This window comes from Bos indicus, chromosome 3 (genome assembly GCF_029378745.1).
Source record: "Bos indicus isolate NIAB-ARS_2022 breed Sahiwal x Tharparkar chromosome 3, NIAB-ARS_B.indTharparkar_mat_pri_1.0, whole genome shotgun sequence".
NCBI lineage: Eukaryota > Metazoa > Chordata > Mammalia > Artiodactyla > Bovidae > Bos > Bos indicus.
In genome coordinates this window covers 40,723,534-40,736,440 of record NC_091762.1, presented here as the reverse complement: position 1 = coordinate 40,736,440, position 12,907 = coordinate 40,723,534, and the positions used below count along the sequence as shown (strand labels likewise).

The 12,907-nt window shown below is 34.3% G+C and overlaps 1 protein-coding gene across 1 annotated transcript in view; it reads right to left on the bottom strand.

Annotated features, from left to right (window-relative positions):
• COL11A1 (collagen type XI alpha 1 chain) overlaps positions 1 to 12,907 on the bottom strand; it is a 222,646-nt gene that overhangs the window by 187,838 nt on the left and 21,901 nt on the right. Inside the window, exons 2-3 of the mRNA XM_019956964.2 lie at positions 5,201 to 5,368; positions 408 to 621 (exon numbers count right to left, since the gene is read on the bottom strand). Coding sequence (XP_019812523.1) covers positions 408 to 621; positions 5,201 to 5,368 — 382 coding nt within the window. The remainder of the gene's footprint in view (positions 1 to 407; positions 622 to 5,200; positions 5,369 to 12,907) is intronic.

The following is a 12,907-nucleotide window of genomic DNA, read 5'->3' as shown; positions in this document are numbered from 1 at the left end:
CAGCCAGAATCAGAGGCTGTGCATTTGTTTTTCCTTCGTGTGGAATAGTACCCTTTTAATTATTAGCAGTGGCATGCATCCTACCACCTTTGCATGTCACCTTCTTAGTAAGACTATCCCTGACCTCACTCCTTAAAATTGCACTCCCCACCATCATCCCCTACTCTCTTCATTGCTATATTTCTCCCTGTCACTTATCACCATCTGATATTCATTAGTAATTTTTTATCATTCACTGCTTGACCCAGATTGTAAACTATGTAAGGTTAGGTATTTTATTGTTTTGTTCATTTCTGCATCACCACTCCCTAGAAAAACTGCATCACACTTTATAAATATTTGTTGAATGACCGAATGAAGGAACTGCTTTCCACACAGTTAAAACACAGGATTATTGTGTTACTTACTTTCCATCTGCAATGTTAACGGTTCTAAAAAGGGGATAGTCTTCTGGGGCAGGTTTTCCAGTGTGGTCTTCATACAGGAAAACAGGTGATCTCCCAACCTCAACACCAATTTGCTGAATACCGTGCTCATTATATATAGATAAAAGGAAAGACTGAATTCCTTTTTGGGGTTTTATTGTAAATAATATTGAAAAATCTTCTGGAAAAGTTCCCCCTGAAAACAGAATGCCAAAGAGTCAGAAATTCTAAACTATTCCTGGATCACCCTATTATTTTTGAGCTTACCAATGTGGTCTTAACCAGTAACCAAAGTTCAAACAGTAATAACAATACTGACTTAAAAACCAGTGGGGAGGGGATTCTATTAATTTTTGTCTGCAATAATTGTTGAAGCTGTATTCAAACTTCGCCACCACTCATTAAAGCACAAGGATTATGTAAAATTGAATGCATAATTAGGAAACAAGATCATGGTGCCAATTCAATATCAAACACACAATAAGCACTTTTAGAACACTTAAGATGAAATTCTGGTGTACAATTTGTATTTTCTGCCTTTGTCTAATCTGTGCCCTCTATCCTCTCTTGAAAGAGGCATTGTAAGGACACAACATATGATGGTGCTCTTAGTCATCTCTTCAAAAGCTAAAGATTTTCTGAGCAGTTTTTTCTATCACACATGAAGTTTCACTAATAAAAAGCTTATGTCATTAAAATCAGAACTCTTAGATACTTGATTAATTTGATTCTAAATTTAAGAGGGTTAATTTTTTTTCTTTTCCTTCTCATCATCATATCCCAAATATCCAGCATGGGGCCAGACCTATATAAGTTCTTAGTAAGCATTTATTAAATAAATATATAAATTAAATAGTTACCACAATACATCTCAGATATTTAAGCAATGACTATTGTGGTTTTTTTTTTTTTTTTTTTACTAAAAACACTGCATATAAATTTGTGGGTTCTATTTTTCAAAAATAAGTTTACATATATATTTTATTTAATCCTTTTACTACCCTGGGACATAAGTAAAGTAGGTATTGTTATTTGAAGGATGAAATTATTTAAATTAAAATTTTTACACATGCAAAACTGGTGTATATGTGCATGCATAAGCCAACACCAAGAAATTCCATATTCAGTCCATCCATTCCATACACTATTATGTATGGTGGTATGAAATAATAAAAATACTATAAATATGAATGCCATGAATTCAAATTCAGAAGACTATAGGAGACTTTAAGTTTTAATGTGAAGAATTTATAGAAGTGAGAGGGATACTTATACATAAAGATATTATGTTAAGTCAATTAATTATAATACTATTTATAATAATAAAACATTAAAATTGCTTGCAATGGTTGGGATTGGTTAAATGAAATTTTAAAATACTAATACAGTGGAATTCTATGCAGCCACTTAAAATGATATAGTGGAAAGATGTCTTATGAAATGGAATTAATTAAAATGCTATGGAAAGTAAATAAGAATATTTCACAAAGAAAGCAGTCAATTAACGTTACCTATTTGGTTCTAATCTACATAAAATCTAGATACTCTAAAATCTAGATAGATGCCTCCAAACAAATAGTGTCTACTTAAAATTCTTAATTTTAATCTTTAAAATAATTTACCAATACAACTTCACTGGATCACAAATAGATCATAAAAACCTTGCTTTCATTGCAATTTATACACATACACAAACACACACACAGAGTAAGAATTTTGTTTGATTTGATTTGTGTCACAGAGATAGCCAATTTTATATTTATGAAAATCAATAGAAGAAAAATGATCATGTATATAGAATGGAAAGATAATAAAACACATCAATTAACAAAAACACCTTTTAGCTTCTTTTACTACAAATAAAAATATAAGTAATTCAGCCTAAAATTGAGGAAATTCAATAACAAAGAAGTTTTTTCTTCAAATGATTAACTCAAAATGTTGTTGAGAATTATAGGACTTCTCTCCCTGAATACCTCAATTTTCAAATATGTTCTGTACTCAAAAAAATGATGCCAAAATAGTATGAGTTGGATAAAACAATATTTTTGCAAAAATTATTTAATAAAGGACATTTACAAAAAGAGGAATTTCAGGAAATAGTATATTCATGTGAGACTTAATAAGTTGTAACAAATTTTAATCATTCCATTTATGTAACACAGCTTTTGAAAATTGTCAACTTCTAATTGTAGCAACAAGTAAAATCTTTCAATTATGGAAGCGTTTCTCAATTTAAAATTAAGCAACAATATTTTAATTGTAATCTCTAAGTTATGACCTTTAGAAAATAAATTATAAAAAATCATGACTCAATGTCAAAATGTCCACAATATAACCTAGACACTTATTTAGATTCCTCCCTATAAGATGCTAATCAAATTTGTTTCAGCCAACTAAATCTATCAGAGATAATTCATTACAAAGTAAGTTCAATAACACAAATTCAACCACTTAAGATGTGAAATTTTATCTAAATAGTAGTGATCAGTATACATGATACAGAAAAAATGTGTAAGTTTGCAACTTAGTATGTTTTAAAATGTATAAACACAAACTAAGAATAAAGTATCCTCTCTATTAAATGATTGCTGTTAAAGGAAAAAAATGTTACCACCTCTAATAAGTGTATATACATAAATCCTAGATGTGTAATAATCACTCAGAAGAGTATATCAGATACAAAAATGATTCCCTAAATGGGCTTTTAACATCAATAGATATTGCATCCATGAATACATTTGATATTAAAAAAGCACAATAACTATTATTGGGGTTTAATTTTTAACTTGTGGTCCATATATTTTCATGCAGAATATGTCTCCCTTTAAATAAAATCTCTTTCTGATGTAACTTAGTGGTTGGTAGGGTTTTTAAAATCATGTGTGAAGGTAATTTTGCGTAATGGCAAAAGCCTACTTTAGTCTAAAAAGAGTCCCCAGACTATCTCTCAGCTTTAAATCATCCATGGGTTCTGTGACTGTATTCAAAAATTTCACATTTCTAACACCTAATCCATTATTTGGGTTGAAATATTCTTCTTTCCAGGTGGTTATGAACATAAAGTTCAATATACACAAAGTTTCTTGTACTGTGTCTGTCCCACAGCAGGTGTTCTAAAGAGACCAGGTGGAATTTGCAAATTACAGCATCTATTCAGGTCACAGGTACAGAGTTCTCAGGTATTTAAATTCAAGGTCTCAAATTGGGACTTTGGAGGACACATAAATTAACTCAACAGAGCATTACAATGGCAATCTGAAAACACTTCCCCAACCCTAATGTTGAAGTTTCCAATACTACTGCTTACTTCATTCATTAGGAAAGAAGTTGTTACTTGGTGTTTTCATAATGAAAGAAAAAGTATTCCAAATAAATTTCCCAAGATTTTTCACTATTTTAATAAGGAATGCTACTAACACATTCACTTTAGATTTTTTAATGGTAAAAGTGCTGTTGGTAATTTTTATTAAATGCTCTTTTGTATTAATTGACAGGAAGCTATATCTTCCAGGAACATAACCCTATAATCACTTGCATGTGGAAACAGATATAGATGTCTCTTCCTATCTGAATTACTCATTATTAAAATCACATACCTAAGACACAATGTTTTGAGAAGATGGGGAAATGTTGATTATTCTGTTAACTGACACAGAAGGACCTCCTAGAAGTACATGTTGTGCTCTTTTTCCAAGAATAAACAACAGAAATAATCAAATTAATCAAAATAACTACTACACCAGAGGGCGGAAAAACTGATCCTGAGATGATGAGCCAAATATAAAAAATTATAAACTAACTTCTTGAGTATCTCTAAAGCTTTTCCATTAATCTATTTTACTCTCTGTTTCTCTCCTGAAAATTCCCATCCTTTTCCTATTTCAGCATTAGAGTGTAAATAAAGAGAAAAGCAGCTTAATTTTTACTATTTACAACTTTCACATTTGATTTGAAAAATATTTCATGAATTTAATTTTTCATTTTAAGTCAGAAAAAGTGTGCATTTTATCCTTATATTTGCATTTTGTTACTTTTGTCCACCACAAATTTGCATTTTTCAAGACAGGAGATATTTTGGAAAAATCAATGATTTAGCAAAATAAATCTATTTTCAAAAATACTTTAAAATGTACTTTCTTGAAAAATATGCTATTTTTGCTTTGTAAATTTGTAGTCCCTTGATCTATAATTTTTCTATCAATAGAAAAGAGTTTTATGTAAAAATAGGGAACTTGAGTTCCTTCACATGAGGACACTAGAGGATAATATGAAGAATTTAAAGGATAAATTGTTTCTGAAAAGATCCTAAAAGACCAAAAAGGAATACTTGATAAGACAATATTGGCCTTGGCAATGAAACAAACCCTGCATTAAATATTGACCTTCTGTAATATGGATAAATCAGAGTCTCAGTGAAATTCAGTTTCTTCTTCTGTTAAATAGGAACAAGGCCACTCAACTTAGTGAAGCTGTAAGAAAGAAACAATCGATATGTATCCAATAGCAAGCAAGCACTCATAATAAGGCACTTACTTAGAAAATGTGATACTCAGAAATTGTCATTTCACTACTCCCTTTCCCTACATTATCATGACTTCTAGACAATTAATACCAGGTCATTTAGTGCTTTCAAGGACAGGAAAAAAAATTCACCAAGTATTTTTCAAACCATTATGAAAAATCCCCCCATAATTATGCATTATGTAGCATGATAAAAAGGAATAATAATAGTTATCAAAGCAGCAGTAGTCGCAGTAATAAAAAGAACATACCTGAAAATAATTGTTTCGTTGGGGCGCTAAGTTGTGCTTGCTTTGAAACTCTGTAAGCAGTATCTGAACCTTTTGAATTCTTTCTGTTTGTGCAAAAGCCCGTTGTTTTTGATATTCCCTCTGGAGAATTGTGAAAATCTAGAGCTTTTAGTACATCAACTGGATCAGCTGAAAAATACGTTAAAAATAGGGAAAAGTAATTGAACAAATAATCTAATAAAAATGAGTTATTTTTTAAACAGAGGAAATTGTATCCTACTTCTCAAATCTATGTACCACCTGCCATGCTTCCTTAACACTAAGTTGGGGGGCTGAGAGGCGGAGGAGCAGGTAAAATACAAACATTCTCAAACACAAAATATCTCAATCAGAAATCAAATTACGAAAAGCAAAACATATTGAAAAAGCCAGCATTTGTACATATCCCATTAATTTCTAATCAACATACTATATTCAACTATTCATAATTTAAACAGAGGTTATTGTAAAGATTCAAATTCACAATGAATGTTATATATAAGCATTGTAAAATGTGCAGTTACTAAGCCATATTGAATGCCCAATGATAAGTTAAAAGTTGTTTAAAAGAATAGGTAACAAAATATAATGCCCTTGCTTTGAGTGCTTTCCTGTGAAAGTCCCTGGAGATACTAAGGCTTTTTTTTTTTTCCTTTTTATGTTAGCCTCAGGGTGCCTAGAATAGGCTGTTTGTTGGCAGAACCATAAATTTCCCAAATCCAATCCATTTCAGCTACCTCCTGCTACTAACCTTAAACTTCCCCTTTGTAAGTGTAATCCTTGAGGTAAACTTTATGTTTCAAATGGCTTCATGGACTGTAATTCACATACCATGCAATTCACCCACTCGAAGTATAAAATCTGTTCGTTGTGGTACATTGCGAAAAGCAAAGGAGAAAAGGAAAGATATACCCATTTGAATGCAGAGTTCCAAAGAATAGCAAGGAGAGATAAGAAAGCCTTCCTCAGGGATCAATGCAAAGAAATAGAGGAAAACAGCAGAATGGGAAAGACTAGAGATCTCTTCAAGAAAATTAGAGATACTAATGGCACATTTCATGCAGAGATGGGTTCAATAAAGGACAGAAATGGTATGGATCTAAGAGAAACAGAAGATACTAAGAAGAGGCGGCAAGAAAACACAGAACTGTACAGAAAAGATCTTCACGACCCAGATAATCATGATGGTGTGATCACTCACCTAAAGCCAGACATCCTGGAATGTGAAGTCAAGTGGGCCTTGGAAAGCATCACTACGAACAAAGCTAGTGGAGGTGATGGAATTCCAGTTGAGCTATTACAAATCCTAAAGATGATGCTGTGAAAGTGCTACACTCATTATGCCAGCAAATTTGGAAAACTCAGCAGTGGCCACAGGACTGGAAAAGGTCAGTTGTCATTCCAATCCCAAAGAAAGGCAATGCCAAAGAATGCTCAAACTACTGCACAATTGCACTCATCTCACACGCTAGTAAAGTAATGCTCAAAATTCTCCAAGCCAGGCTTCAGCAATACATGAACCATGAACTTCCAGATGTTCAAGCTGGTTTTAGAAAAGGCAGAGGAACAGAGATCAAATTGCCAACATCCACTGGATCATGGAAAAAGCAAGAGAGTTCCAGATAAATATCTATTTCTTCTTTATTGACTATGCCAAACCTTTTGACTGTGTGGATCACTATAAACTGTGGAAAATTCTTCAAGAGACGGGAATACCAGACCACCTGACCTGCCTCTTGAGAAACCTATATGCAGGTCAGGAAGCAGCAGTTAGAACTGGACATGGAACAATAGACTGGTTCCAAATAGGAAAAGGAGTGCGTCAAGATTGTATATTGTCACCCTGCTTACTTAACTTATATGCAGAGTACATCATGAGAAACGCTAGGCTGGAAGAAGCAGAAGCTGGAATCAAGATTGCCGGGAGAAATATCAGTAACCTCAGATATGCAGAAGACACCAGCCTTATGGCAGAAAGTGAAGAACTAAAGAGCCTCTTGATGACAGTGAAAGAGGAGAGTGAAAAAGTTGGCTTCAAGCTCAACATTCAGAAAACTAAGATCATGGCATCTGGTCCCATCACTTCATGCAAATAGATGGGGAAATAGTGGAAACAGTGGCTGAATTTATTTGGGGGGGCTCCAAAGTCATTGCAGATGGAGATTGCAGCCATGATATTAAAAGGCAGTTCCTCCTTGGAAGGAAAGTTATGACCAACCTAGACAGCATATTCAAAAGCAGAGATATTACTTTGCCAACAAAGGTCCATCTAGTCAAGGCTATGGTTTTTCCAGTGGTCATGTATGGATGTGAGAGTTGGACTATAAAGAAAGCTGAGTGACGAAGAATTGATGCTTTTGAACTGCGGTATTGGAGAAGACTCTTGAGAGTCCCTTGGACTGCAAGGAGATCCAACTAGTCCATCCTAAAGGAGATCAGTCCTGGGTGTTCATTGGAAGGACTGATGTTGAAGCTGAAACTCCAATACTTTGGCCACCCGATGCAAAGAGCTGACTCATTTGAAAAGACCCTTATTCTGGGAAAGATTGAGTGCAGGAGGAGAAGGAGACAACAGAGGATGAGATGGCTGGATGGCATTACTGACTCAATGGACATGAGTTTGGGTAAACTCCGGGAGTTGGTGATGGACAGGGAGGCCTGGCATGCTGCAGTTCATGGGGTCGTGAAGAGTCAGACACGACTGAGCGACTGAACTGAACTGTGGTATATTATACTTATTCTGATCTTCCCTGGTGTCTCAGTGGTAAAGAATCAGCCTGTCAACGGAGGAGACATGGGTTTGATCCCTGGGTTGGGGAGATCCTCTGGAGAAGGAAATGGTGACTCATTCCAGTATTCTTGCTTGGGAAATCCCATGGACAGAGTAGACTGGTGGGCTACAGTCCCTTGGATCACAAAAGAGCTGGATACGACTTAGTGACTAAACAACTTCTTTTACTATTCATTCTTTAAATTGTTGTAAAATATATACAACATAAATTTTTGCCATTTTAACCATTTTAAAGTGTACAATTTAATAGCATAATTAAATTTACAATGTTATGCAATCATCAATACTATTTCCAAAACTTTTTCATTAGCCCAAACTGAAACGGTTTAACCATTAAGCAATAAGTCTCTATTCCTCTCCTCTGCCCAGGCCCTGGTAACTGATAATTTACTCTCCATTTCTATGAAGTTTGCTATGCTAGAAATTTCAAATGAGTGGCACCATATAATATCTCTAAAAATACTAAACATAGAAGTACCACATGGCCAAACAATGCCATTCCTAGGTATATACTTAAGTGAATTGAAATTCGGAATTTAAAACAGACATCTGTATGTGAATGCTCATTGCAACATTATTCACCATAATGAAAAAGCAAAAACAAGTTTCCATCAATATGTGAATAGATTCACAAAATGTGATATATACATATAATAGAATGTGATTCAACCAGAAAAGGAATGAAGTTCTAATACATGCTACCACATGGAACCATTGAAACACAATAGTGCATGAAATAAACCAGATATAAAAGGACAAATGATTTTTTAGACTCTTAGATTCCCTGGTCCACAACTAAATATTTACTTAATTCACTAAGCAAATCAAAACATGATTCAGGTGGTATAAGCATTATTATAAAAACAGACCTAGGAATCCATATTACTCAATATGCTCATATTCATTGGCTTTCTATGTTTAATCAAAAATAATCAAAATAAATAATAATAATAAAAATAAATAACCAAAAATAAAAATATTCATAGAAGACTATATGTTTGCCAACCTATCACTGAGCATGTCTGAGGCTGCAAGTATATAGATTTTATTTAATTAATTACACTACAAATATTTAGATTCTACTTAAGGAGGCACTAAACATGCCCCAATAATTATGTGGGAGGTAGTATCTATTGTTCTATAGAGATGCATGCAGTATTCTTTCATTCAGAAGGAAAAGAGATCATGTTTGGTTGAAAATGAGACCAATATTACTCATGTGAAAAGTTTCACTTGTTAAAAAAAAAAAATAGAATTGCTATCAATTTTCAAATGCACTGAATTTTATAAGTACACTGTTTGGGGAGGACTTAAAATGAAAGTGGGACTGGTTGTAAAACCAGTTAATAACATTACCATGATTTATCACACTACACAAAGTAGACAGTGACCTGCAACAGAGTGGTGCTCTTTGAAAATTACAATTTCAATTAATATTTTTAGCATTAACTAGTGTCAGTTATAGAATGTATGAATGGATGACTGAGTGCATGAGAAATGTGCATTTGGTCATTTCCTTAGTTAAGTTTTTGAGATATTAACTTCTATACGTACAATCATGTTGAATGAAGCTTTATATAATTTGTCTTTTATCTTATAAGAAATGTACTTCCCTTTAATAATAACGACCATCTATTTCATCAAACTTTCAAATGAAAATAACACATTAACCAGTAGAGTACACATTGTTCCAAAATTTTAAAAAGAAAAAAGAAAAAAATATAATGAAAATCAGAATATTGAAGGATCAAATATATCCTCTTTAATTCAGCCTTGGGATATTTAAAAGAATAACATTTAACAACAATTTTGGCTAAGTCCTGCTTTAAATGGGCATTTTTTAAGGCCAGTACAATACCTGACTATTTTTACATTCTTCTTTTCTCTTACCATAAAACTAAGAAAATAATAACTATATTAGCTTCCATGTCCAAAGAACCTAACATGGGACAGTAACTGGATTAAACTCTTCCTAGGTTAACCCTCACAAATTTTGCAGGCCATGTGTTCTTATCCCTACTATACAGATGAAGGAACTTAGAACCAGAACACAAATTAAGGATACCCCTAAAGTTTGTGCAAAATCAAACATAGGTTCATTCCACTTCATTGCTAGCCCATAACCAAACATACTGTGAAAAGAAACTTAAAACACAAATATATTAAAATCATCTTGAGCCAGTCCATTGATTCTTAAGGTTTATATTAGATTTAAATTAAACTCAGTTCATGCTTCAGGGTATAAATTACTCTGAAGGAAACTGTTTCTAAAAACACAGCATCTTATCTGCTTATTTTATCTTATCTTCTTGCACTAAAGCCATTAGCAAAAGTACATGCCAATAGGGTAAAGACTTCAGGATTGACATGAACACAGCTATGAAGGCTCTAATTCTTTCCTGAAGAAAAGGGTGCAGCTTCACAGTCACAGTCTCAGCTGTACATCAGTAAATAATACATAAAACAGACCACAAGTCTCCTTCTCTCCAAACTATCTCTTAACAGGATGACCTTTTCCAACAGCACAGGTTTTGTCACATTTGTTAGCTCCTACTTTGAAAGCAATATGATAAAAACACCCTCCCTCTACAGGACTCTTCTAAGGGCTCTATTTTTCAAGCCTAAATAAGCTTCTATGTAGAGACAAATGATATGAAATAATAATTCATTCTAAAAATAGGGATATATAATAAAGATTGCAAATAGTTTTTCCTAAAAATTTATATAAAGTTACGAAAATGTAAAATTCAGTTGAAAGTGAAGTTGCTCAGTCATGTCTGACTCTTTGTGACCCCATGTACCAGGCTTCTCTGTTCATGGGATTTTCCAGACAAGAGTACTGGAGTGGGTTGCCATTTCCTTCTCCAAAAATTCAGTTCATCAAGTCTTAAAGATGTTTCCTCTGAAGTAAACTAAATAATAAATTAAGACACTTATTTGCTTCATTTTATACCATAACTATAGCATTTAACAAATTCTCATAACATAGTTTCTATGGACTTATATATACACACATGCATAGATGGGAGAAACTAGTCCACATTTTATTAACTGAACTTCAAATGTTTAAAGATTAAAAGCAGTAATTTATTATAGCTTAACATGAAATTAAAAGATGCTTACTCCTTGGAAGGAAAGTTATGACCAACCTAGATAGCATATTCAAAAGCAGAGACATTACTTTGCCAACAAAGGTTCGTCTAGTCAAGGCTATGGTTTTTCCTGTGGTCATGTATGGATGTGAGAGTTGGACTGTGAAGAAGGCTGAGCGCCAAAGAATTGATGCTTTTGAACTGTGGTGTTGAAGACTCTTGACAGTCCCTTGGACTGCAAGGAGATCCAACCAGTCCATTCTGAAGGAGATCAGCCCTGAGATTTCTTTGGAAGGAATGATGCTAAAGCTGAAACTCCAGTACGTTGGCCACCTCATGCAAAGTGTTGACTCATTGGAAAAGACTCTGATGGTGGGAGGGATTGGGGGCAGGAGAAGAAGAGGACGACAGAGGATGAGATGGCTGGATGGCATCACTGACTCGATGGACATGAGTCTGAGTGAACTCCGGGAGTTGGTGGTGGACAGAGAGGCCTGGCGTGCTGCTATTCATGGGGTCGCAAAGAGTCGGACACGACTGAGCGACTGATCTGATCTGATCTGATCTGAACTCGATACATCTAAAAAAATAGATGATTTCAATGTTCAAAACAATTCTTAAATGTCCCTAATGTTTTCATTGTTTCTATTTCACCAGTTCTCATGGCAGAGATCATGATTAGCATTCAGATGTACCCAATCAGCATAATACTTTGTTCAATAATATTTTTCCTGTTTTTTAGTGTACACTTTTTTATTTATTAAATGAGAAAATAGGATAGCAGACCCCGTGCATTACTACAATAGTCATTTAACCAGGTTCAATGACTTTTCTCATCTATCTGTATAGCACAGCTTGAGTGAGCTTCCAGAATTCCCATGCCTTAAGTCACTTTGCTTAAATTTCTTCAGAGAACCCCACCCACTTCCAGGTGGTTTGCACATACCTTGAATATAAAATCTTAATGATGTGGACACACCCACTCACTCTTCCAGTTTGATGCTACTGCATCTCCACCTTTTATCTCATTCCCCCTTAATGCCTTTCTCACTCAGATTTCTCCCCATACTGAAGTCAGACTTCACAGACTATTCACCACATTTTTTCTCCAGTCTTTCAGCTTTTATAAATCCTATTCTAAGGAAAAAAGTATATAACTGATGTGCAGCCTCTTCCCGAAGGCATTCTCTAGTTGGGTTAGATGTACCTCTATCATAGTACTTTCTACACTTGGTTTTAATTATTTGCCTACACTTATACACTTGGAGGAAGCACAAGCTGGAATAAAGATTGCCGGGAGAAATATTAATAACCTCGGATATGCAGATCATACCACCCTTATGGCAGAAAGTGAAGAAGAACTAAAGAGCCTATTGATGAAAGTGAAAGAAGAGAGTGAAAAAGTTGGCTTAAAGCTCAACATTCAGAAAACGAAGATCATGGCATCTGGTCCCATCACTTCATGGCAAATAGATGGGGAAACAATGGAAACAGTGGCTGACTTTATTTTTCTGGGCTCCAAAATCACTGCAGATGGTGATTGCAGCCATGAAATTAAAAGACACTTAGTCCTTAGAAGGAAAGTTATGACCAACCTAGACAGCATATTCAAAAGCAGAGACATTACTTTGCCAACAAAGGTCCATCTAGTCAAGGCTATTGTTTTTCCAGTGGTCGTGTATGGATGTGAGAGTTGGACTATAAAGCTGAGTGACGAAGAATTGACACTTTTGAACTGTTGTGTTGGAGAAGACTCTTGAGAGTCCCTTGGACTGCAAGGAGATCCAACTAGTCCATCCTAAAGGA